This window comes from Lepisosteus platostomus, chromosome 22 (assembly GCF_059453375.1).
Source record: "Lepisosteus platostomus isolate fLepPlt1 chromosome 22, fLepPlt1.hap1, whole genome shotgun sequence".
Classification (NCBI taxonomy): domain Eukaryota; kingdom Metazoa; phylum Chordata; class Actinopteri; order Semionotiformes; family Lepisosteidae; genus Lepisosteus; species Lepisosteus platostomus.
The window spans coordinates 9,713,992-9,738,868 of record NC_142632.1 but is presented as its reverse complement, the minus strand read 5'-3'; the positions used below and the strand labels follow the sequence as shown (position 1 = coordinate 9,738,868).

At 51.1% G+C, this 24,877-nt stretch overlaps 2 protein-coding genes and 1 non-coding gene across 5 annotated transcripts; all 3 read left to right on the top strand.

Annotated features, from left to right (window-relative positions):
• Window positions 1–3,508: 3,508 nt before the first annotated feature.
• On the top strand, window positions 3,509–3,582 carry trnat-agu (transfer RNA threonine (anticodon AGU)). The gene has a single exon. It is a non-coding gene; the product is annotated as a tRNA-Thr (tRNA).
• Window positions 3,583–3,914: 332 nt separating this feature from the next.
• rilp (Rab interacting lysosomal protein) lies at window positions 3,915–14,473 on the top strand. The gene is made up of 8 exons (XM_088615845.1): window positions 3,915–5,032; window positions 6,301–6,424; window positions 8,432–8,553; window positions 9,265–9,459; window positions 10,419–10,588; window positions 10,831–10,953; window positions 11,884–11,976; window positions 12,143–14,473. The coding sequence occupies exons 1-8, from the start codon at window positions 4,688–4,690 to the stop codon at window positions 12,288–12,290; spliced, it is 1,320 nt and encodes a 439-aa protein (XP_088471971.1). The 5' UTR covers window positions 3,915–4,687; the 3' UTR covers window positions 12,291–14,473.
• A 1,555-nt stretch (window positions 14,474–16,028) lies between these two features.
• scarf1 (scavenger receptor class F, member 1) lies at window positions 16,029–24,877 on the top strand. 3 transcript variants are annotated; one of them, XM_088615931.1, is made up of 11 exons: window positions 16,029–16,388; window positions 17,141–17,314; window positions 17,598–17,699; window positions 18,491–19,022; window positions 20,139–20,357; window positions 21,034–21,162; window positions 21,601–21,704; window positions 21,926–22,073; window positions 22,380–22,504; window positions 22,967–23,104; window positions 23,524–24,877. In XM_088615931.1, the coding sequence occupies exons 1-11, from the start codon at window positions 16,340–16,342 to the stop codon at window positions 24,540–24,542; spliced, it is 2,739 nt and encodes a 912-aa protein (XP_088472057.1). In that variant the 5' UTR covers window positions 16,029–16,339; the 3' UTR covers window positions 24,543–24,877. The 3 variants fall into 3 exon arrangements, with proteins under 3 accessions (XP_088472057.1, XP_088472058.1, XP_088472059.1); XM_088615932.1 differs by having other exon boundaries at window positions 16,669–17,314; XM_088615933.1 differs by having other exon boundaries at window positions 16,030–16,388; window positions 17,253–17,314.

The following is a 24,877-nucleotide window of genomic DNA, read 5'->3' as shown; positions in this document are numbered from 1 at the left end:
GTACTCATGTTGGTATGTTTTGTTGGGGGGGGGGGATTTCTCCGATATCGGTGAAATAAGAACAAGACTAACCTGACCTGCTTGTAGTCTGAAAATTCCACAAGAGTCACAAAGAAGGGCCTGATTTGCATTAGGCCTCGGGCGTCTGACAAACGGCTCCTTTCAGTTGCAAGTGGGTGTGAATGTGCATATTTGACTATTGTCATGAAAACCGCTTGCTGACCTTCCAGCTTGTCTCTGCCGAGTGTACTGGGAGGAACGGTTCCACCCAGGAAGTGGCAGTAAGTAATTCCATCGTGGGTTTTAATAAGGGTTTGAAAGTTACAGGCTTTCGACTGTTTTGATTTTTTTTTAGTTTAACTTGAGAATTAATTTCACCGGTGTGAGCACTTGCGGACGGGATGGTGGAGGGACAATTGGTGCAGCTGCCTCACCACTGTTGAGTGGCCGGGTGTATTTTCTGTATGGAGGTTGCATGTTCCCCTGGCTTGGTCTTTTCACTTGGTGCTCCATTTTCCTTCCAGGCATTAGCTAGACTCATTGGTGTCTCCAAATCCAGTCGGTTTGCTTGGCCTGGCTGTCCTGTGATTGGTATCCCATGGTATAAGGTATCCCATGGCCATGACCTTAACCAGGAACGTGTGACGTTCTGATTAGGGATGAGGGCTTTTTTTTTTAATTCAGCAGCACAACCCCAGGATTTTTAACTATATGAAGATTGGTTTCTGCTTAACAGTCCTAATGTTTTTTTTTTTAATGAGTAAAAGCTGAGAACTGTGACCCTCACCAGGACAAATGATCAGAAAGCAGACCAGGTGGGTTCCATAAATTGTTCTTTTCCTTTATTTGCTGCTACTGCATCGGACATTAACTGATCAAAACTACAGCAGCTCTGTTTGAAGTGCGTGTGTAAGCTCTGAGTGATCGAGGCTGGAGGGCAAGACATTCATATGATCCAATTAGCACCTTGGAGGAAGGAGACCTGCAGAAGCTGCAATAGTAGACTTCAATTATGTTGGTAGTTAATCCGCCCCCTCAATTTTTGTCTAGTTTTTAATTGCAATGGAGAATCTTGCGCACTTATTATACTTCATTCTCAGGCAAACAAGGGCTGTTTCTGCCCAAGTGATAATGGTTATTAAAAACCAAGTGATACTGCGGGATTCCAAGAGCTATTCTCAGCCACTGGGAGGCTGTTGCATGACTCAAAATAGCATTATCTTGGATTTTCCGTTAAACTATTTACCAATTTCAGCATGTATTAATGCAAAGATCGTGTTGAAATGTAAAACTAAATAGTGATATTTACTGATGATTGATATATTGGACATAATATTTCCTTGACTATGTTGGTATAAATCAATTATTTACTCCAGGGTTGTCCAGCCGTGGTCCGGGAGAGTCATAGTCCAGCCAGTTAGGGGGGACACCACCGAAATCGTTGATCTCTAAACACTAAGAGCAATTTTTGCTTTGGCCACTCAAAGTCAGTGTGTTCCATTACGTAGATTAGAGATCATCCGAAAACACCAAGGTATGATGCTGCAGTGGTCAGCATTTCTTAAAAGCCTCACTGTCCTGGGTTCTGGGTCCAACTCTAGACCTTGGGTTCTGTCTGTGTGGAGTGTATAAGTTCTCCCCATGCTCGTGTGGGTTTCTTTTGGGTGCTCCGATTTCCGGAGACATGCTGGTAGGTTAACTGGTTTCTGGGTAAACTGGCTGGTGTATGCCAGCTCTGCAATGGATTGGTGGCTTGTTTGACCCTGAATTGGAGGAAGTGATTAGTGAAAGGATGAATGAAAATACCAACGGACACCCTATATAACTCAAGGGCTACAGTTAAGAATCCCTGACTTAATTGAACTCTTAACTTACTAAATTCACCGATTTACTGCAGCTTTTTTTCACGGATTGGTCGCTTAAGGGTGACTGAAAAGACCTGCTTGATTATGGTTTTCCATATGGGGGGTCGGTCCACTGAATTTACCTTGATAGAGTATCATAGAGTAACAACCTACGCAAAAGCCTACAGGTTCCCCAGGTCCAAATGAACCCTTAACTGCACTAGATTTCAGTACTGCCAATTCTTTCAGTGTCATTGTCCAGGGGCTCAAAAGTCAGTTTGACGATGTACAGACTAAATCTGGATTGTCTGGAAGGTATTTCTGTTCTATAAACTGTAAGTGAATTTTGGTCTTAAATTATTAAAGGTTGTGTTGAGAGAGCATTGAGGTTACTGCTGGGGTGTGGGCTTAACAAGGGTTAAAACTGTACAGTTGTGTAAAACTACTGTCATACAGTTGCATTTTAAGAGAGCGAGGCCCAGTTTGATCTGGCATGAACGTTGGGCAAGGTGCCTATTTTAGGTTTCTGGCATCCGACGGGTGTAATGAACTCTTCTGAATGCGGGCCCTCAAAAGTCATTTCAAGGGCGGGTCTGAAACAACACTGAAGATGGATCATTTAATAGTACTTTAACTCTGGACTCCAGCTTTGTTACACTCCCCTTGCTAGACTGTAAGACCAGGCCCAAACATTGTCTGAGTCTTCAGCTTCCCTGGTTTACTGTACAGAGTCCCCTTTACCACAACGTTATCACCGAAAGCTGAAATGTCATTCCAGCACAGATGGGCAGATTTATATAGTAACGTCCTTTATTCTTCTCCTTTTAGATACGGTTCCGTGTTGAACTCAGACCTAGTGTTGAGACGACATTAAGAGTAGCGTAGGAATTTAATTTTGAGACTTAAAAAAAAAAACCTGTGAAACTAGTGTTACAGATGCTTTAAATGCTTAAATTAAGAGACTGTGGAGATCAGACTGGTTTTTGAAACGTATATACGTCTATTGCTGTGTGTTCTTATTAGACCTAACGCTAATATAATCGCAACACCCACGTAAACGCTCCAGGTCAGACCAGCGTACCACTGGTACTCCTTGTTCTGTAGTTTGAGAGCTGTAAATGGAGCAGATAACGACATCTGTGCTTCAGGCAATAGGAAGTAATTTTTCAGATGTTGCTTTGCTGATGTTATTACATGATGTTTTGTAATGCTTTTCTGGCAGTTCGTCGCCTCGAGTTGCCTTGTTTATAATATAAAGCGGTAGGATAAATTTGCCGAGTAAACTTCGTTTCGGTTTATGTGTGTGTGTGTGGGGGGGGGGGGGATAAATATACGACATCAGTACATTTTGGTTATTGCAATGGTCGAAATCCTTTTTTTTTTCTTCCTTTGCCCAATTCATACGCGCAAATGCCTCCGGCGCGTGTTCGTCGAAATCGAAGTCATATGCGACCGGAAGTAGCCGAGCGGCTCGTCAGCAGTGAGTTTAATTCTGCAAAGCCGTCGCGTTTCACGGAGTCCGAGAGCCGCTGAAGGATGCGGTTGCAACGTCTATAAATAAACGCCACAACGTCAACTGCAGTAAACCGCCCAGCTTATGTAAAACGTTTCGAAAATGTCTAATCAGGAAACATACTGACTTCAGCCGCCCTGGTTTCCCGTCCGGCGCCGTGGCTTAGTTGGTTAAAGCGCCTGTCTAGTAAACAGGAGATCCTGGGTTCGAATCCCAGCGGTGCCTTTTACATTTCATAAGAAATAAATGTTTCATTATATGGCCGGTTGATAAATACTTTAAAGTTTTAAAAGCAAAGGAATGTAGCTCAACCGACTACTTTCTAGTTTTTCGTGAGCGTCTTCTCCTTAAGCAGTGCCCTCTGTATATTATAATCCCCGGTACAGAGCGAGCGCGATTAGTACATTTAATTTACACTAAATACTTTAGTCATGGGTGTATGGCGCTGATCTGGGACTGTTGTGGATTTCGATATTTTACTGCGCGCATGTACAGTGTGTTGTAGCAGTACCACTGAGTTTCGCTTCTAACTGGGACTTTCTCACAGCAAGCGAAAAGGAAAACAAAACACCTTCGAACTTCCCCAGCTAAACAGATGTCTGCCGGACTTTCCTAAGCCGTAAAGATCACCTAATGTGGCTAATTCCTCAAGTAAAAATTGTAAAAAGCCTATTCTGTTAAAAAAATACTTATAAGTAAACCTGTTTTTTTTTAAGCCTAGGCTTGTTGGGACACATACTTCACGCTTGAGCGAGCAAGCTTTTACTTTTGTTTTTAACCGAGTTTTTGTTGTTTTAACTCTCCCCTGTTTTTATTTCTCCCCGAGTAAAAGCGTCGCCGTCTCTCATTGGTCCGAAAGCAGGGGAGGGTGTTCTGGGTGCGAGAAGACCACGAGCCCAATAAATCCGGCGACCCCCGCGCGGCGGCGGCGCCTCGAGCCAGGGCTGCCAGCCAAGCGCAGCTCGAGAGTCCCCGGAGTGCACGTGACGCGCGCGCTGAGTCGCAGCCAAGAGAGGAGTACGCGGAGCAGCAGGTATGATATTCCTGTAGCGACGGTACTCCAGCCTGGCCGGTTTACCGTGACGGCCTCCGCGTTTTAGGAGTGGAGGAGGAGGGGGGCGATTAAATGCCCGGATCCGCCAAGGAAGGCGCAAAACGCTTTTGTTTCGAAACCAAAATTAAAAACTCTTGAGCTGCGTTTCGGATGGAAGACGTGACTGACGTTTGACTGCCGACGAGCAAGGCGCTGGGGCAGCTGGATATCGCCGGTTTTGTGTGTCGCTCTTAAGTAAGAAGTGAAGACCCGCGGCGCGGTCATTCTACTCCGGCCATGTCCGTCGCCTGCGAGGGCTACCCGCCGCCGAGGCCCCTGAGCGCCGGCCGGCCGGCCGCCTGCCTGGAGAAGCCCTACACGGCGCTGACCGTGGACGACGTCTACGACATCGCCAAGCTGATCGGCTCCGAGGTGGAGAGGCTGATCGACGCGTTCGGCAGCGAGAGCGCCGGGGGGCTGGTGCCGAAGATCGTCAAGGTCCTGGAGCTGCTGGAGCGCTTCGCGGCGCGGAACCGGCTCAACAGCTGCCCCGAGGAGGAGCTCCTGCGGGCCGTGGAGACGCTGCAGGTCCAGCGCCAGCAGAGGAAGCAGCGCGACCCCGACAGCCGGGGGGAGATCAAGGTAAGGCGAAGCGCCGCCCCCCCCCCCACGTCCACCCCCCGGGCCGCCGACCCGAACCTGCGCGACCCGTCCGTCACCAGCGCTCTCCACGGCGCGCGGCGTGGAGCAACAAGTCTGAAAACCCAGCTTCGCCCGTGGCACCGTGTTGAGAGGGAAAAGTGCACCTTTCAACTTAACACAGCGAGGTAGCGAGGTATATTTAAGAGCGGGATGCAGAACGAATAATAATAATATCAATAATATATCCCTGCAGAGCATCTCTTTCCGTCCAGATGCTCTTCTCTGTAGAAGGTTGAGCCGTGTCCTATAAGCACGCTCCTGCCTGCTGTCGATGAGCTCCCGGCGATGCCAGCGAGCCGGTCGGGCTGCATATTTTGGCAGCATGATTCTGATTGAGAAAGTGGCGCCGAGGCCGCCTGTGTCGCGGAGGGGGGCGGGTCCGCCGAGGCGCTGGACGGCGCCCCGGTCACAGGCGGTTTGCTGTCCGCGCTTTGCCCACCTGCGCAGGTGAGAGGGGTTTGGTGTTTTGCACCCCGACACACAGGGAGGAAGAGGCCCCCTGTGGTTGGGTGCGCCGTCAGCACGTTGCGGGTGTTTGACAACAGTCGGCAAGGCTGGAGCTGGACACGTCCGGTGTGGACTGCCCTGCCCGTGGCGGAGGTGTATCTCCGGGGGCGACCCTTGACAAACATTCCCCGCAGGGTTCGTTTCCAAAATGGTTCAGGTGGACTGCGCTGGGCTTAGGTCTGTCCCCTGGCCTGTGTGACCCTCACAGAGCCCACTGTGTCAGTACCTTCCCTGCAGAACATTGTTGGTGTGTGTGTGCAGGAGCTATGTGTCTGGCAGTGGAGGGTGTGCCCATGTGTGTGTGTCTGGCAGGCAGTGGAGGGTGTGTGTGTGTGTTGTGTGTGTGTGTGTGTCTGGCAGTGGAGTGTGTGTGTGTGTGTGTGTGTGTGTGTCTGGCAGTGGAGTGTGTGTGTGTGTCTGGCAGTGGAGGGTGTGCGTGTGTGAGTGAGGCAGGTGAGGTGACAGCTGCGCCCGTCTGCGCAGGAGCTGTGTGTGTGTGAGTGAGGCAGGTGAGGTGACAGCTGCGCCCGTCTGCGCAGGAGCTGTGTGTGTGAGTGAGGCAGGTGAGGTGACAGCTGCGCCCGTCTGCGCAGGAGCTGTGTGTGTGAGTGAGGCAGGTGAGGTGACAGCTGCGCCCGTCTGCGCAGGAGCTTTGTGTGTGAGTGAGGCAGGTGAGGTGACAGCTGCGCCTGTCTGCGCAGGAGCTGCAGCTGAAGGAACAGAAGTGGCGCAGCAAGGCGGAGGAGCTGCAGGCCCAGGTCTCCCAGCTCAGCGAGGACAACCAGCAGCTGCTGACCCAGCTGAGAAGCAGCCTCTCCCAGGAAGGTGAGTGTGTTTCCAGCTCCTGTGGTTTTCGGAAAAGGGCACAGGGGAGGAGGCCCGGCCTGCTGCTGATACTGGAGAGGTCTCCGGCGTTATCTTGAGTGATTCAATGTGAATCTGCACTCTCCTGCGCCTCTGTAAATTAACTCCAGGAACACTGTCGGACGTCCAGCAAAAAGTGGGCTGAATTTGATAATTTGGGGGCGAAAAGTTATTGATGTTGTAAAAATTGAAGCCTACCAATGCTTGTATGTGCATTTCCCACAATATGCCACTTTCCAGTTGCTGCAAAAAACCGAAATTAACCGAATGACTTAATTAATTTGGAGTGACCCCGCATAGTTCACCGTGGAACAAATCTGAAAGCTGCTTGTCCTCTTGCCTGCAGCAGTTAATCTACAAAATGAGAGCAACGCGTGTGAGGCGTTGCGACCCGACTGGTATTGACGTCAGGGCTAAATGCAATTATAGGTTTTACTCCAGAACCCATGTTTGTGCCTGTTGGGTTGCCTCAGCTGCTGCTTGCTCGCGTGCTGGCAGACAGAACACCGAGGCGTTTTCCACATTCAGTCCTCAGAGGAAAGATAAACAAGCCAATATTTCACTGCAGAGGAACTCGTGTGAATGAGGCGGAGGAAATCGGTCACGCGCAACATCGTCGGACTTGTAGAGCTGGGCCTGGGCTGGTACTTGATGAAGGGGAAGCCGTCTGATAATGTTTTGGTTCCATTTCTCCTTACGGCCCCGAGTTCCCACATTCGTGACCGCTCTGGCAACACGTGAAGGTGAATTACAGCTCGGCTGCAGAAGCTGACAGGGCCTGTCTACCCAGCCATGTATCTTCTAACAGTTTTATCCAGTACTGGCAAGACACAGAGCAGACAGACACTGGACTGTGGGAGGAAACCCATGCGCAACTGGAGAGAACATGCAAACTCCACACAGACAGCACCCCAGGTCTGGAATCGAGCACCGGGCCCCGACACTGTGCAGCAGCAGCAGCGTGGCACTGGTCTCCCCTGCGCTCTGTCTGCTGGGGAAGATGGGTTTTCTCCCACCGTCTGCATAGACATAGACACTAATCCAGCCCCACCACCGGACTTGGACTGGGTTAACGTGAGGAGTGCGTGCAGATGTGCTAGACTGCCGGCTCTGAGATCCCCACGCTGAGCTTCACGAAGTGCCGCCGTGTTGGTTGTGCTTCAGGTTGCGGGATAGGCTCTCGTAACTTCAGTCAGATAGACGGGGAGTGTTCAGGGGGAGGGGAACTGGGTGTTCAGGTGACCAGGGGGGCTGGGAGCCCAGTGCTCAGGGGGAGGGGAACTGGGTGTTCAGGTGACCAGGGGGGCTCGGAGCCCAGTGCTCAGGGGGAAGGGAACTGGGTGTTCAGGTGACCAGGGGGGCTCGGAGCCCAGTGCTCAGGGGGAAGGGAACTGGGTGTTCAGGTGACCAGGGCAGGGGGGAGCTGGGTGTTCAGGTGTTCAGGGGATGGGGAGCCAGGTGTTCAGGGGAAGGGAGCTGGGTGTTCAGGTGACCAGGGGGGCTGGGAGCCCAGTGCTCAGGGGGAGGGGAGCAGGGTGTTCAGGGGAGGGGGGAGCAAGGTGTTCAGGGGACGGGGAGCAGGGTGTTCAGGTGACCAGGGGGGCTGGGAGCCCAGTGCTCAGGGGGAGGGGAACTGGGTGTTCAGGTGACGGGGAGCAGGGTGTCCGGGGGACGGGGAGCAGGGTGTCCAGGGGACGGGGGGCAGGGTGTTCAGGGGACGGGGGGGCAGGGTGTTCAGGTGTCCAGGGCAGGGGTGGAGCTGGGTGTTCAGGTGTTCAGGGGACGGGGAGCAGGGTGTTCAGGTGTCCAGGGGACGGGGAGCAGGGTGTTCAGGTGACCAGGGGGGCTGGGAGCCCAGTGCTCAGGGGAGGGGGGAGCAGGGTGTTCAGGGGACGGGGGGCAGGGTGTTCAGGTGTCCAGGGGGCAGTTATCTGGGTGTTCTGACCCGCGCTGCACTGTGCCTTCCAGACCGAGCCCAGCGGGAGGAGCGCGAGGTGATGCTGAGGCTGAAGGAGGTGGTGGACAGGCAGAGGGATGAGATCCGCGCCAAAGCGCAGGAGATCGCCAGCGTGTCCAAGGAGGTGGAGGCGGTAAGTGTGCGCCCGCCGCTCGTGGTGTCCTCGCTGTCCAGAGCACGGGGCCTCCGCAGAGGGTTGGGCGCTCTCGGCCCAGGTCTCTCGGAGGCTTGCTAGGCCCGGGGCAGCGCCGAGCCGGAGAGGAGCCGTTCCTGGCTGATCCTTGCTGCTCTCAGCCGCAGGTCACAAACGGAAACTTGCATCGCCACGCCTCAGGAAGAGGGAAGGGGTGAAAGACGAGAAGACAAGTCTGAGCGAAGTCTGAATTCCTTCCAGAAAACTCCCCTGTGTGGGGTTTGTTAGCTAGTGAAAAACAAAACCGTTTCGCTCTGTGTCATTTAACATAAAACTCCTGCCTGAAGTCCCATGCATGCCTGATTCACAAATCGGGCACAGCTGTGGGGGATGAAAGGATATATGGAGTGATATAAGAGCTTACAAAACAAGAGCTTCCCAGCTGTGAGCCTTCTTATGGATGGGATTAAAGGAACAATCTTACTTCTTTGTAGGGCCAGGACGTTAGGTTCTGTGTACGCCTTTGTTTCACCCAGTCTGGTCAGTCTGACCTCTGTAATGCAGTGCCAGCAGAGGTGTAGAAAACCTGCTGGTGGAGAAGAGAGTAGCCGGGAAGACAGAGCCCTGCAGGCGCCCAGCTGCGGTTCGGCCCTCGGGTCGCCGTGACGGGGGCTGACCGGCGTCCCCTCCCCTCCCCGCCCTGTCTTGCAGCTGCAGGAGCAGCTGGAGCGCTTCATGAAGATGAACGGGGAGCTGCGGCACAAGCAGAGCATGGCCCAGGCCCAGCTGAAGAGCACCATGGAGAGGAGGACCGACCTGGAGACGGACCTGCACGAGAAGCAGAAGGAGATCGAGCGCCTCCGGGCCCAGCTGGAGGAGACGGCCCGGAGCGCCGGGGAGAGCCCGGTAACCTGCCTGCCTTGGTGTGGGGGAGAGTGTCTCACAACCTGCGCATTTCTCTCTTATTTCTGAACCAGAGGGAGTCGGGCTCTCGGATAAACACTCACAATGTCTTTGAGTATAGGGAGCTTAGTTTCGAACAGTATTATCCTCCCATCTTGCGCGTCATGTGCTGTTGTCTCTGAACGCCAGTTAATATTGTACTTCACTGGCGTGAGCTGCAGCAGTTTACACACCGTGATCCTTATTGTCGAGGTCAGAATGCAGTGTGTTTTATTTGCTTACATGAGTCACTGAGCTACTCAGGGCAATTTATGTGTTTTGCATGCTGGGAACCAGGTTTCACTCTGCCTGTTCTCCCAGGGTCTCGTCTGTACAGTACTCAGGTTTATCATGGGGTCATAAATTGGAGCACTCTTACACTTGTCGCTGGGGATTTCCACCCACTGGACACACTCTGGACATCCCCATCCACACCCTGGCTCCCAGCGCATGCGTTGTGGACTTACATGTGAAGCAACAGCCATTCTGCTTCGAATTCATATTTGTTTGATAAATACAGATTCTGATATCTGTTAGAGCCACTAAGGCCATTTTAAAGGTTCGCCTACTGGAATTCTTCAAATTGGGAATCATATTTACCATACAGAATAAGAACTTTAAAGTAGAAATCCCTGAAAAGGAGCTTTATAAAAGTAAAAAGGTAATATTGAAGTCTTTTAACATTACTGGAGGCTGTGAAGGCTGCTTTGATCGGCCTAGCATGAGGTATCAGTGCTGATCACTGTCGCATGCTAGGACAGCCTTTTACTTTGCGTTGTGATACTGAAGCATCCAGACTCTCTCGTGAAATGTGACCAGGGACACAAGCGGAAAACAGGTCAGAGATGTGTGCAAAAGCTCATATGAGGGGAGTATTCTCTACACTGGCAGAACACCAATGTCTGTCTGTCTGCCCCCAACAGCCAGGCACTGTGCAGACGCAGATTGACCTCACCGATAAGATGATCATCGACCTGAAGGACCCCAACCGCCCATTCTTCACCAAACAGGAAGTGAGGGAAATGCTGTTCGAGAGGAATGAGCTCAAGGCCAACCTCTTCCTGGTTCAGGAAGAGCTGACATACTACCAGAGGTGAGTGCGGCCTCCAGGGACAGCAGCAGGGACTGCTTGTGATACAGAGGCGGTGCACCCAGCGACCCCTGCTGATTGGAGAGGGCATTTGCAGTACGGTGCTGCCCCCGCCTGGCTGGGCTGTCACTCTGTGGTTTAACATGAGATCACACGCTAAGCATGCGTGTGCTTTTCCACCGAGCAGATGGTGGGCTGGCCTGCTGGGAAACCTGAGTTGAGCCGTCTGTGCTGTGTGATTGCAGGGAGATCCTGAACGAGGAGCGGTGCCCAGGGTTCCTGTTGGATGCGGTGAAATCGGCCATTAAGAAACAAAGGAAAGTCATCAAGGCCAAAATGCTGGGAATCCCCGAGGAAGACTGCAGCAGGTAAGAAGGATTGGGAACTGGAAGGTGGTGCTTCCTGGGATGGTATCTAATAATAATAATGAATAATATTATTGAGCTCAGATCACACCGCGGAGATGGAGGTTCCACTCCCATCCAACTATCCATTTTAAAACCCCTTCTTCCAGTTCAGGGTCTATCCCGTCAAGCAAGGGTGCAATCCAGGCTTCACCCTGGACGGGGCGCCTGTCCACAGGGCGGAGAGACGCGCACACACTGGCACCTCGGCCAGTTTTCCCAGAAGACAATATATTCATAATTGCTCTCATGTATGTAGGGCGTTATATCTCAAAGGATCCCAGAGTGAATCGCTTCATCCTCCACTGAAACGCGGCCTCACCTGGGTTCTATGTGGCAGCTTTCATGTTCCTGTATCTCCGCTGAAATCACTTCACTGGTGAAATTAAGGGAGGCGTTTAGGGAGGCCAGATTGTTCGGACCCAAAGCGGAGCTTCACACTCCAGTTCTTACAGCTCCATTAAATGTTTAATGACTGAACTGTCAGGACCTTGGTTTTATCATCCCGGTATCTCTTACAGCAGTGTCCTCTGTCGCCACGCTGGTTAGGAAATTGCGCTGTAGAAGGAACAGCACCACCGACATCGATTTCAACCTAATTTTCTTTCCAGCTGAACAGATCCAGGCTTTGTTAGCTTCTGAGATCAGACTACGAGGTGATAACGTGCTGAAAGCAGTGTTGGGTGGATGGGATTATATACCATCACTGGGGTCTAGGGCTACGTCCCTGTAGATAACTCAGGATTTGGAGGGGAGTTCCCACCCAGGCCTGGAAAGATGACCTGTGCTTCATCCTGAAAAGGCAGCGTTCTGACAGAGCTGGTAGGAAGCGCATTTTGGGTTGTTCCTGGTAGCCCCGGGTCTGATGGCGGGGCTGTTGGTTTCTTCCCACAGTGACGAGGAGGGGAGGGAGTCGCTGTATGGGGGCGGGAGTGCTGGGACAGACTGCACCGACAGTGGAGCCCCGGAGTCCCGGATCAGGAATGTGTAAGTTCCAACCTACTCCTTACGCACCCCGGCAGCTTTTCCCTGGATTGGGCAATGAGGCCATTGAGCGTCCCACAGTTGTCTTCGAACAGAAAGACTGGAAGAGGGAGAGTGACAATTGGGTGGGTTCAGCTTTGCGGTTTGTATCGGTTTCCCCCCCACACAGGTTCGGCTTCCTGTCGCGGTCCAGCAGTGCGAAGAGCCCTTCCCAGCCGAGCACCAGCACGTCGTGGGAGATCCTCGTCCCGGAGGAGACGGAGTCCTCGGAGGAGCCCGGGCCTCCCGATCCGTCCCGAGATTCCGGCTCGCACTGAGGGAACTCCGGCCTGGGCGTCCAGGATTGTAAATAGGGCTTCGAAAATATCATCTCGGCTTCAGGCCTCTAGATTTTGTCTTCAGCTGTGGAGAGTCCGCCACTAATCCTAAAACCGTTTGAAGTAGTAGCTGTATGTGACATATTGCGAACAGCAGATAAACAGCTCTTTCCTGAGGGTAAATCAGAGACTTGCACAGGGCGTTGCTCATTAAGCCATCTTTAAATGGCTTTGCTATGTTACATGAATTGCTGCGCGTGATATAATTCACAGGGTGTGGTGCGTCCCATCTCTCCATTACTGGCCTTAACAAACAGGCCTGTAGGGGCACATGGAGGTCTCTGTTTGCATGCTGTTGTCTTTGTCTCGTGATCAGCCGAAGGGTGACAACACCTGATTCTACACGTGAGTGAGGATCCCCTGCTCTTAAGCACAGTGGGACAGAATTCAACTGGACACGCCCAGTTACCTCTAGGAAATATCCTTTAACTGGATCTGCCACTTGGCGTACAGTATATCCTGAAAAGGAGTAGCTGGCACTGTACATCGAGCTCTGCATTTTTATCACTGAGGCACAAAGGAAAGGCAGAAGTTTTTTTTTCCCCCCACTTGTGCAAATCCAGTTGGCCAGATGGGGTTTGTTTACAGGTCAACAAAGATGTTCCCTTGTGCAAGACAGGAGAGTTAGTCTGATTTATGTATTTTTAGTTAATTGCAGCAGGGGAAAAAAAACGTGCAAAATAATTTTATCGTCTTGATGTTCAATGTCAAAGTGGTGGTAAAGTTTGCACCACTAGGTGGCGTCTTTTTCTTATCTGTAACTCGTTTACATACGGTTTGCTCCAGTGGGTTTTGAAGCTTTAGTCCAGAAGATGAGATGTTTTGCTTCTGCTGGGCCTTTCCTCCAGTTATTACTGTACACTTCTGCTTTCCACTTTTGAACCAAAGCAAAATTAGCTTTTGTAAAACCTAAGCTGAAACAGCGTTTATTATTATTTTCTTCTAAAACCAAATGTATTGTTGTAATATTTTGCATTTGCTGTGCAGATGCCCAGAGAGGATCTATCTGCACTGAAAAAAAAAATAGTATTAATGACCGGTACCTTAGTTCATGTTTGTTATTGTTTTAATTCAGAGGCGTCTTGTATTGAAAAGCCTATATTTTAAGACTAAAAGAAGATGTTTTATTTTTGATGTATATATTTTTCATACACGAACTGAAAGGTGAGAGAATGGACAGTGTGGGGGAGGGAGGTGTGTCAGGAATGAGCGTTAGCGAAGACCGGAGAAGAGACTAAGGAAAACAGGGAATGAGGGATGGAAGGAATGGGATCTGGAAAGAGAGAAACTGGGAATAGAAGGAGGCAGGGAAGTGAGAGGTGGCAGGGGAATGTTTATGCATGTAGAAGAGTTTAAAAGTGATCATACTGGTCACTGCGCGTAACGTAGAAACTTAAGCTGTTGAACTGAATGATGCAATCAATTTTTATCTGGCAAGAAATGTGAAACAGACTATTTTAATCGTGTGGCCCTCGTGAGCCTCGTTCACTACCTCCGCAAGCTGCTCGGGTTTTGGCATCTTAGTGCGTCTTCTCTCCTGGAGCACGATCGATGTCCCAGACAAAACCAGCCCCTTCTGCTACAGGTGTCGTCCTGTCCTCCTGTTTCGGGCACTGTCAGAGCTGACTGCAGGGCTGGGTGCAGCGCGGGGGACTGTTCGGAGAGAAACGGCCTCACCCCCACACGTCCGTGCGCGTGCACGCACACACGAATGGCCTCTTTCTTTTCACTATGCAGTCTAATTCTGTCGCTTTTGCTTCCCTTGAGGACAGTGGGAAATCGCACAAAGGAAATCAAGCTGCTTACTCTACAACTTCCTGAGCTATCATTCTCCTACTCCAATATCTTGAAGAGAACAGGCTGTCAAAAATTTAGAAACTTCCCCCCTCACCTTCCAAAGCTAAAAAACAATTGTTCCTTTGTCTTAAGAAGATATAGAAAGGTTAGCCTCTCCCTTTTGACAAAAATGGCTTTAAAGGATTTATGAAACCGAGATGAGACAATAGTCTATCCTTGTGCAATTTTGTATTTACAGTATATTTTTCTACATGTTTAAACTATCCTTGATTAATTAAAGAGTCATGCTTATTGTTGTGTGCAAATAAAAATTTTAACTGACAGTACTATGACTAAAGACCGTGTCTTGTTTCATACCTAATTGCTATTCCAGATTGGGAAGACAATGAGGTAAAAATAAAATATTTCCTGGCACCATTTCTAGTCCGTTGCATTATACACTAAGCATCTGTGGAAGAAAGGATGTGCCAGGTGCGATTTTTTAGTTTAGGCAAGCTGACCCATTTCAATGCCTCTGTAGGACCTCACAGATTTGACCTGTCCCAAAACTATTTAAAAAAAACTTGCATACCTTTTCACACCTGATATGTGTGCAGATGATCAGGGGACTGATAAAAGTCCATAAAAGCAAGTGTTTTTCCTGAGGGTTGCTCGGCGGGTTTTAATAAGACAGCAGTTACTTCAGTTGGGTCTCTGTATTCCCAAGAATCCCTGGAGGGTGGCTGTTATTTTTAAATTTAGGATTGCGAGTTTTTTTTTTAACCTTCCCCATCTGGAATTGCTGTGCAGAAGAGCATTACGTATTGAATGCGCCCTGCAATATGAGTGTGAAATGAATACAAATATTAACACCAAGAATTATATCTAGCAATCTTGCCCAAGTGAAAGTTGGAGATGATTGTGAAACTCTTGTTGATGCATGTTTCTTTCATTTCATGAAGGTGGGCAGCTTTTTTCTAAAAAGTTTATCGGCTGTATTCATTTTCTCACGCTGTTCTGAATTAGCTGAATGGACGGCAAATTCAAAACATCACTTTTTCTTGTTTTAGCAATTTTGCAGAGACACCACGGGCATTCATAGTGCAGTATAGACACTGCAATCCAAGCACTTGGTGTTTATTAATTCAGTTCATTAATGTCATTTTCTGGTTTATTAATGTCATTTTTCTGGTATTGCTGTACGCAGTCTTACAACATCAAAGTACACTGACTGGGACGCAACTTTGTCCCACCACATTAGCAAACATACTACTTGTGTTTACATACAATATGCAGTACTGCTTTTTTCTGACCTCATTACATGTTAAATAAAAGATGTTTTGTAATCAAGCTTTAGATGTGCTGTACAAAAGATCAGATGTCTTTCTGCTTCCATAAACATGAACAAATGCAGGTTTTTTGGCACAATTGATTTCAGTAGCTGCTAAAATTGCAGACCAATACATATTTATACACTCAAATAGATTTTAACTGATAGAAACAAAGTGTAGTATGTGCAGTATGTTCAGGCAATCGCACCACTTAGTGGACATCAAAACTGACACCCCCCAAACAATAAAAGCCTTTTTTAGTTTGCAAAAAGTATATGTACAGTAAAGAATAATTCAGATTCTATATAAAACACAAGCTTTTTCTTGGATATATTGTTTTCAAATGATTTTCACTTTCCCATTGTTGGCTGATCTGTCCAGCTTTTCGAGGCTCCCTTTGGTAATTCCCCACGCTGCCTGGACATCTGTATCACGACTGACACAACAGGAAGCCCTTGCACGCACATAAACACACAAGACGGGATGGAGGAGGGGGAAAGTCCTACTAAAGTTTAAATAGCTCCCAAACCAGCTCAGCTCTTCCCAGAAAGAAGCATTGTGGTTGTCTTCGCTCAGCTCTGTTCCAGCTTGAATGGGAGGAAGTGACCCTAACTTCCCCAGGAAGCTCCCGGAGGAAAAGGAGGGTGTTGGACAGCCTGAGACAACAGCGTCCCGAGTGTCCGACAGACAGACTCACGGACGGGCTGGGGCAGGAGAGTGAGGCTAAAGGGGAGAGAGAGTTGGGCTCGTGGCCGCTTCTACAACAAGCCTTGTACTGGGGCGACACTAGCTGGGGTTCTTGGGGTGCAGGTCTGACCCGAGTCAGAATGGTCCTCCTTCTTGTTGCCTGCCTCGGACTTTTCCACGGCTTGCTGCTCTCCTATGGCCAGAAACTGGATCCGACCGGGAGGAATGTCTGTCCTGACCAGAGGTGAACACCTTCTTCCATATTTCTGTCTCATTTTCACTTGGGCTTGTTTGTCCTGCCATCTTTCTGCTATGTTAACAGCTGTTCTTAGTTAATGCCAAAAGGTAACAGCAGTTGTATGGTGTGGAAAACAATTTCTGACATCCTCACCTGTTTCTGGAAAGCCTTTTCGCTTCAGAAAAGCTTCCCAAAGTTCTGTAGTGCTATGCATGATTCAGAATTAATTGAATTACATTAAATGATCTTCATTTGTCTGGTTCTTGTCTCCTGTTTCTCCTCCAAGCTCACTTCCACTCTATGGGTGACAGGGCCTTCTGCTGCTCCCCACATTTCAGGAATTCTATCCCCAAGAATATCAGAGTCATCTTCCCTGACCAAATCCAGACTCAAGCTGGTGTTGCTGTCTGCTCCTTGAAACTCCTACTCCATTTCTAATCCCTTGTGTTTATTTGTGCTGGTGTTATCTCCTATCTTTTTACTGTTTTAGTTTGTTTTAGCTTTGTTGTTTTACTGTTCTTGTATAGCGTTGTGAGAAAAGGCTTTAGATTTATTTTATTTAATTATTAAGTGACACAAGGTCAATATTTCTGCCATCAAAAAAGCTTTAATAATTAAACACTTTATGTACTGTTTTACAAGGTGCAAAGATAAAAAATGACTCTCTCACCAACTACATTAAATGTGATTGTGATTCAGATTATGATATCTTGGATTTATATTGGCTGTTATTTTCAGAGATAATGCTTTTATTACAGATATGTGTGTAGGTAAAATTCCAAAGGCAAGCCTTCAGCCCTGCAGTGTGAGAGTTAGCTGCTGTGTGTCTGTGAACACAGTGGACAGTGAAGGGGCTTTTCCTTTGAACAGGGATTCCACATTGCTGGTGTGCTGTCCTGGGTGGAAACAGCAGGGAAGTGACTGTCCAATCCGTGAGTAATGCCCTCTTTCTTTATTCCGTCAGAGTTGGTGGGGGTTGTGAGTTGTCTGAGCCTTTGTTATATGTGCTCTGGAATGTAATATTTTTGTATGTGGCATGAAACAGTGGAGGGGGATCATGGTGGCGTAAAACCAATTCTGGACCTGGGGTGCTGTCTGTGTGGAGTTTGCATGTTCCACCCTGTGTTAGTGTGGGTGTGAGTGTGTGTGCTGGTCTGTGTTTGTGTCTGTCTGAGCAGGATTCCCCACTCACACTTTCGGGGGGCTGTTTTCCAGCGCTGTGTGAGGGCAAGAGGAGCTGTCGGCAAAACGAGGTGTGCGTGTACCCCGGTTTCTGTGGCTGCAAGCCTGGCTTCTTTGGGTACGAGTGCAAGATGAGTAAGTAGCGTCACTGCTCTAACTCTGTGTGATTTAAATGACTTTATTGTACCGGATAAACGTAAAACGAACACTCATCTGAAAAGGTTTCCTTTTCAAGAGGCTCCCGCCAGCACAGAAAGCACACAAAAAGAAAATCAATCAACACAACGTAAATAACGTTGACCGAAACAAGAGGCAATATCATACGAGCGAGAGCAAGTGTCTGGCAGAAATTCCGTCACCACACAACGGGGAAAAAAAGCCCCCGACTTGAAAGTGGAAATTTTCAGCTTGCTCTGCTAATTATTATTACCTTGGCGAATTGAGATTACGAGGATGCAGAAATAGCAGCCATGCCTGTGATGTTGTGCAATGATCATGTCACCAGTGTGGGGGTCATGTGACCACGTGATGGTGCGATTCATTGTTTCACAACCCTAGTGCTCCTCATTGACCCCAAGGTCGCGGATTGAGAGTTCGAGTGTCTGGATGATCTCTGTTGGAGTAGCTGTAGAGTAGAGGAGTTTATTGCCATATCTACATTGGAATTCTTATTTGTGCTGGTCTCTCGGGACGTATCCAGTACAGCAGATGACACCACACAATGCAGACAGTACGTTACACACATAATAATAATTGCATGAAATAGAAGCAAACCTCAAACACATTCAGTGCGGCCCTTCTAATAATAAGATAATAATAATCCAAATAAACAAGGGCCAAATCTAAAGAAATATGATTACAATTGTGTGCTCTTGTATATGCAAGGATGCCTGTGTCTCTGACTGTTCTCTCCTACCCCTGGTCAGGTTGCCCCGAGCAGTTCTGGGGTCCGGACTGCCGGGAGTTGTGCCCCTGCCACCCCAACGGGCGATGCGACCCTGTGACAGGCCAGTGCACCTGCTTGCCCAGCCACTGGGGGGCGCAGTGCCAGCACACCTGCAAGTGCGGCCGCCACGGCCGCTGCGACCCCCTCCACGGCAACTGCACCTGCGAGCCCGGCTGGTGGTCGCCCAGCTGCTCCAAGCCGTGCCAGTGCCACCGGGCCAGCGCCAGCTGCCAGCCGGCCACGGGCAAGTGCTCGTGCGAGCGGGGCTTCTGGGGGCAGAAGTGCAGCCTGGCGTGCAACTGCTACGTCTCGCCCTGCCTGCAGCGCACGGGGGCCTGCCAGTGCCTGCCGGGCTGGTGGGGCCCGGCCTGCGACCGCCGCTGCAACTGCAACCTGAGCCACGCGGAGTGCCAGCCGGCCAGCGGGGAGTGCCTGTGCCACCCCGGGTACCGGGCCCCCTTCTGCAACGAGCCCTGCCCCGCGGGCTACTATGGCTCCGGGTGCCAGAGCAGGTAGGCGCATCGCCGCTGAGAGCTCGCGTGGCCGCCTGGTAAGAGCCGCTGGTCTGTGCTTTGATTTTGCCATTGTTTTGGCTTTTAATAATAATAAATAATTGCTGACGCTCATATAGCGCTTTTCTGGACACGCCACTCAAAGCGCTTTACAGGTAATGGGGACTCCCCTCCACCACCACCAGTGTACAGCCCCACCTACACCACTACTCTCCCCACACACCAGCTCTCAGTGGGGAGGAGAGCAGAGTGATGAAGCCAGTTCAGAGAGGGGGATTATTAGGAGGCCATGACTGGTAAAGGCCAGGGTAACATCCCCACTCTTTTCAAGACACACCCTGGGTTTTGTAATGACCACAGAGAGTCAGGACCTTGATTTTAATTCTCACCCAAAGGATGGTGCCTTTTTACAGTATAGTGTCCCCATCACTATACTGGGGCATTAGGACCACACAGACCGCAGGGTGAGCGCCCCCTACTGGCCCTTCTTAGCTTTCCCAGGAGTCTCCCATCCAGGTACTGACCAGGCTCACACTGCTGAGGTGGCCTAGCAGCTTTCCTGGGTGCCTGTTCTTTCTCTGTTTTACCCAAAGCCTATTATATTGCAGAAAAGGTCATTTGTGCAGTAAGTTGTAGTTGTGTGGTGGAAGGTGAAGGGAAGTGATTTTTAGTTCATGCAGTTGGCAGCTTCCTCTTTTTCTAGTGCGATAGTATGGTTGCCCTTTTTTTGGGGAGGGGGGAGCTAATCCGTTTTATAGGGGTTAAATCTGCATTGGAGCGGTGCGCACTGATTCTATCCTTGATTGCAGGTCTGCCGTAGCTGTAGGCCTGCTCTGTGTGCTACAATTCTTGACATTAAACTTTCTTGCATTTGCAAGAGCACACATTTGCAATCAAAAAGAAAAATGAACCAGGTTTTACTGCATTTGGCTGCCAAACAATCAGGTCCCTGACTCTTGACAAACCAGAGTGACCGTAATCACTATCTGTTACTGTCCTGTGTGCGCATGTGCTCATGCAGTTGTTTATGCACCCGTGAAAGCCGTGGGACTTTGGGATCTCGGGAGGTGTCCAGGTCTGATCCCCAGCCCCGCTGCCTCTCCGCTCTGTGTCCAGGTGTGGCCACTGCAAAGAAGGCCAGCCCTGCTCGCCTGTCGACGGGTTCTGCGCGGCCTGCGATCCGGGCTGGAACGGGACGCGCTGTGACCGGCCCTGCCCTCCCGGCTCCCACGGGGAGCTCTGCCAGGGCGTGTGCCCTCGCTGTCGGGACGGGGAGCCCTGCCGCCCGCAGACAGGGGAATGCCCACACTGCGACGCCGGCTGGACCGGACCGAGGTGGGGAACAATCACAAATTCGTTCTGGTGGCCCGGTGACGCGGCGCTGCTGCCTCCTGGTTCAGATCTTAACCGGGGTGCCTTCTGTGTGGCGTCTGCATGTTCTGAAGCGCATGGAGGCTTTTGTCTGGGTGCTCTCCTCTGGGTTTCCTCCCAGCTCCCAGAGCCATGCTGGGTGATCGACAGTTCTGTGACGAGGAGGAGTGGTGCCCCTTGATCAGTAATCTGCTGCAATGTTAGCCCCGCAGTTGGGTGAAGCAGAAGCCAGATTTAAAGGAGTTTACAATGAAAATCTGCGAGGGATGGCAGTAGTTCAGTTCGCCCTCAGCTGCCCTAACTCATAACTCATCCTGACAGCATTTCCTGAATTAAAAAAACTCTACATACCATACGCAAACCTTCCCCGCCTTGTAATAATTTAATGCATCCCTCCATCCCATCTCCCCTGTGCAGCTGCCCCTTTGACACTCCTCCCTCTGTAGAGAGAAACAGAGAGCACCCTTTGAACGCTTATCCACTGTCAATGCTCAATAGCTGTTAATGAGAAGTGTCGCACTGAAAATGCACCACTCTGTGACCAAAAGCCACTGCTCAGGGCTCTGATGTTGAGGTGCACAGGTTTATTCACCTGCTGATCTTGGAGTGATGGTGGACTGTCGGGCTGTGGGCTCTGCAGGTGTGACTCGCGCTGCCCGAACGGAACCTACGGGGACCGGTGCCGACATCACTGTGCGCCTTGTTACCACGGACGCTGTGACCACGTGACAGGAGCCTGTACGTGTGACCCAGGATACCTGGGTGAGAGGTAAGGATCTCGCGCATTGATTCCCTGGAAGTCCGACTCCAGGCAATGGAATATTTCGAGTGGGTCAGCCTTGCTCGATTTGCAGGTTGATGTTCTGAAGATGGGGATGGTCCACTTGTTGAGAACCTGTGGTGTTAGCTGACCATGCAGGTGAAAGACCCCTTCATTGCAGCCCTGCATTTTTCCTCCTCATGTGGTAGAGAACTGACGGAGGTACCAAATAGCTGAAAAAGCAAGAAGGCCCAAACTCGGGCCACTGAGTAAGACAGGTGACACTTAAACCCTCGACACGTTTAGCACAATTCACTGGCGAGATCTGGAATTGCCTCAGCGAACCAGTGGCCAGTGCAGTGCCCTGCAGTCTTAACTCCAGCAGTGCTGCTGTAGCGCCGGTGGGTTTAAGGCCATTATTTTTAAAGACTTTTTAAACTCCTGCAGCTGCAACAGTACCTGCACAGGACCCTTCTACGGGACAAACTGCTCAACCCCCTGCACCTGTGCTGATGGCCGCTGCCACCCAGTCACTGGAGAATGCCAATACGGTGAGTCCTCGCCCGCCTCGCCCGTATTCATGTTTTCATTTTCGCCTCGCCTGTATTCACGTATTAATGCATTCCCCTAGCTGGACGCCAGGCGTTTGCAGGTGTAATTATCAGCGCTGACACGCTGGTTCGGCTGGCTATGCGCGTGCTCAGGGTGAGAGGATGCAGTAACGGGTTTGGAGGATGGGTAGTGAGTGATCCCAGATTTTTAATGTTTCAAGAGCCGGGCAGTCGAAGGGCCCTGATTGCCGGCCTGCTTATCCCCCTCCTCCTGCTGCTGCTGGGGCTGGCCTGCTGCTGCTGCTGCTGTGGAGGAGGAGCAGGGAGAGGAGGAGGAAGAGGAGGAAGCCAGACTGATGCCAAGGACAGGTGACCTGCTGTGTGTGCATGAGTGTGCATGAGTGTGCACGAGTGTGCACGAGTGTGCACGAGTGTGCACGAGTGTGCACCAATGTGTGTGTGAGAGAGAGGGTATGAGTGGGTGTGGATGTAGGTATGGGCATGGAAGTGTAGCTGTGTGTGTAGGGTGGGTGTGGACAAGGGTGCGGGCTTGTGCGGGCTTATGCCGCCTCAGGCCTGTCTTTGTGTGCCGTAGAAAGCCTCTGCCAGTGTATTGTGCCCTTACTGACCCGTGAGCATCTGCGTGGTGTAAACACTGTGCCTTTCGCCGTGCAGGCTGGCCGCAGGGGACGGGACCCCAGCGGCGCGGATGAAGCACCATGTCATCAACGTGCTGGCCAACCTGAGCTCCGCGGTGCCCTGCCTCACCCTGGGCTCCTCCTCCCTACCCCGTGTCACAGGTCAGGCGCTTGAAGAGCTTCCTCTTACCCCTCCTTTCAGCCCACACAAAGCAGAACACAGCTGTCCCCAGCAGCCTGTGGTTTTCTGGGCATGAAGAGCCCTCTAGTGGCAGTAGAGACAATAGCTTGAAATCACACATGGTTGAATGTGTTCATGCCTTTAGTCGGTGTGACAGGATCGCAGGAGCTGCCATCTTGCCTGGACCTGCCCTCCCATCACATGGGATACCTTTGCACTGTTTTATACTAAAGAGGTCTCTAGCTGTGGGAATTATTGTGCATTTTCCCCCAAGTAAAGAAAACAAGGTTACATGATAACTGTGCATCTCTCTTGGTCAAGACCTGATTTAGTTTCCTGCTTCCCGCCTTCGTCCAGCTGAGCTCGATGGAACGGCCAGCACAGGGAATCTGCTCTGCTGTCTCACCTGCCTTAAACGCTGCCGCCGTGTCGTTTCTCTGCAGTGTCTCACCACGACCCCGAGGTGACCTTTAACCACAGTTTCATCGAGCCGCCGTCGGCGGGATGGGTGTCGGAGAACTCCTTCTCGTCCTTCGAAACCGACGAGGGGGAGTCGCTCTACTGCCTCCCTCCCCGAGAAGGTAGCGGGTCCCGAGACAGCAGCTCTTTCGCTGCCCGAATACTCTGAGCACCTTGCACGAAATCCCCTCGTCCTGGGGTCTCCTTTGTGTGTTTTTATCTGCTGTGCTCTCAGTTGCTTATTTTAGCCTCTTTGCACGGTTGGCGAGACTCCCAGCCTTGGGTTATGTTGTACCGGTTCGTATGGCTTTTGATTTTCTCGGGAATTTTAATGGCAGCACACCGGTTTCCGGCCTCCACCCAGCGCGGCGGCTTCGCGTTTCCTCATCTTTAATCACGGGCCCCATCAACGTGCCGTTTATCTCAGCTTCAACTAACAGCGAGACAATCTCCCCAGCTGTATCAAAATCGCTCGCTTCCTGTTCCTTTATTCCCCAGTCAGGCTGATTAATGGACTTGAGTTCCTCGGTTTCCTTGGTAGATGCAGCAGACGCCGCTGGAGGAGGGTTTCAGGAAATGAGCTCCAAGTGCAACATCTTCCCCGACGCTTCGGCGTTCAACAGCGAGGACGTGGCCCTGCCCTTCGCCATCCCCCGCACCTCCAGCATCGCCAAATCCAAGAGACCCTCGGTCTCCTTCGCCGAGGGCACCAAGTTCGCTCCGGAGGAGCGCCGGGGCTCCGCCGCCGAGATTCCCGGCGCTTGCCGGAAGCCCAAATCCCCCTGGGGCGCCCTCAAGCTCTCGACCATCCAGTCGCAGACCCCTCCCGGGGACGGTGGGGGGGGGCAGGAGGACGAGGAGGAGAGGCCCGGGGAGAGCACCCCCCCGGAGGACGGAGGGAGCCACCCTGCGGGGGGCGATCCCGATCCAGGCCAGCGGAGCTCCCCCCCCGGCTGCAGCAGGGGGGGGGACCCGGGGGGGAGGCGACGGACGATGTCCAACGCCAAGAGAGGCGTCCAGGCTCCGGCGGCGGGCTCGGACCGGATCACCACCGTGTACGTGACCGTGGGGAGAGCCGCCCAGCCTGCGAAGCCGGAGCCCGGCCCGGAAGGACCTGTCCAGGCCATGCTGCGGAGACTAGGCAGCCTCCAGAGACAGAGGGATGAGGCTACCGGCCGTCCCAGGGGCAGGGGTGAAAGTATCTCGAAGCCCCCGAGGAGAAAACTCGGGGCCAGGGCTGGCATCTGGGAGCAAGCGGCGGCGAGAGGGAAGGAGCCGACCGGAGAGCAGCAGCACCTGGGCTCTGCAGAGGCTCTGACAGAGAATACATCCCTGGGCAGGCCAGCCTCCTCCGTTCTGAAAAGCGTGCCCGAGAGCACAGCAGCAGAGCCGGAGGTCTCTGCAAAGGTGGGAGCAGCTGGTGACACAGCGGACCAATCGGAAGGCAGATATAGCACTGTTGGCCAATCAGTGGACCCCGTTAGTCTGGGCAGCGACACAGCAGAACCCACTGAGGATGAGGGGCCTCAATATGAGAATGTCTCAATAATACAACCGTAGACTCAGAGGCTGTAGCAGCTTAAGGACAAACAACGAAAGTGCCATGCTGGCAAGAGGCTCTAGCTGGGAAATTCTCCTGGACTTCAGATGAACTTCACTACATCCTTCTCAGGTCAAAGCTGATCTGAGCTGTCACCAGTCCAACCCGCAAGAGTGCGCTCATGAACTGAGACCGATTCAGCTTCATCACAAGTCAGATTAATGTTTTTTCTGTGTATCTGAAAGCCAAGATGAACTGACACACCGTGGTACCAGTATCAAGGATCTTGTAAAGCCTTTTGTGTTTATAATGTTGTAGTTTTTATTTGTGTTATAAATTTCCTTTTTAAACTCCA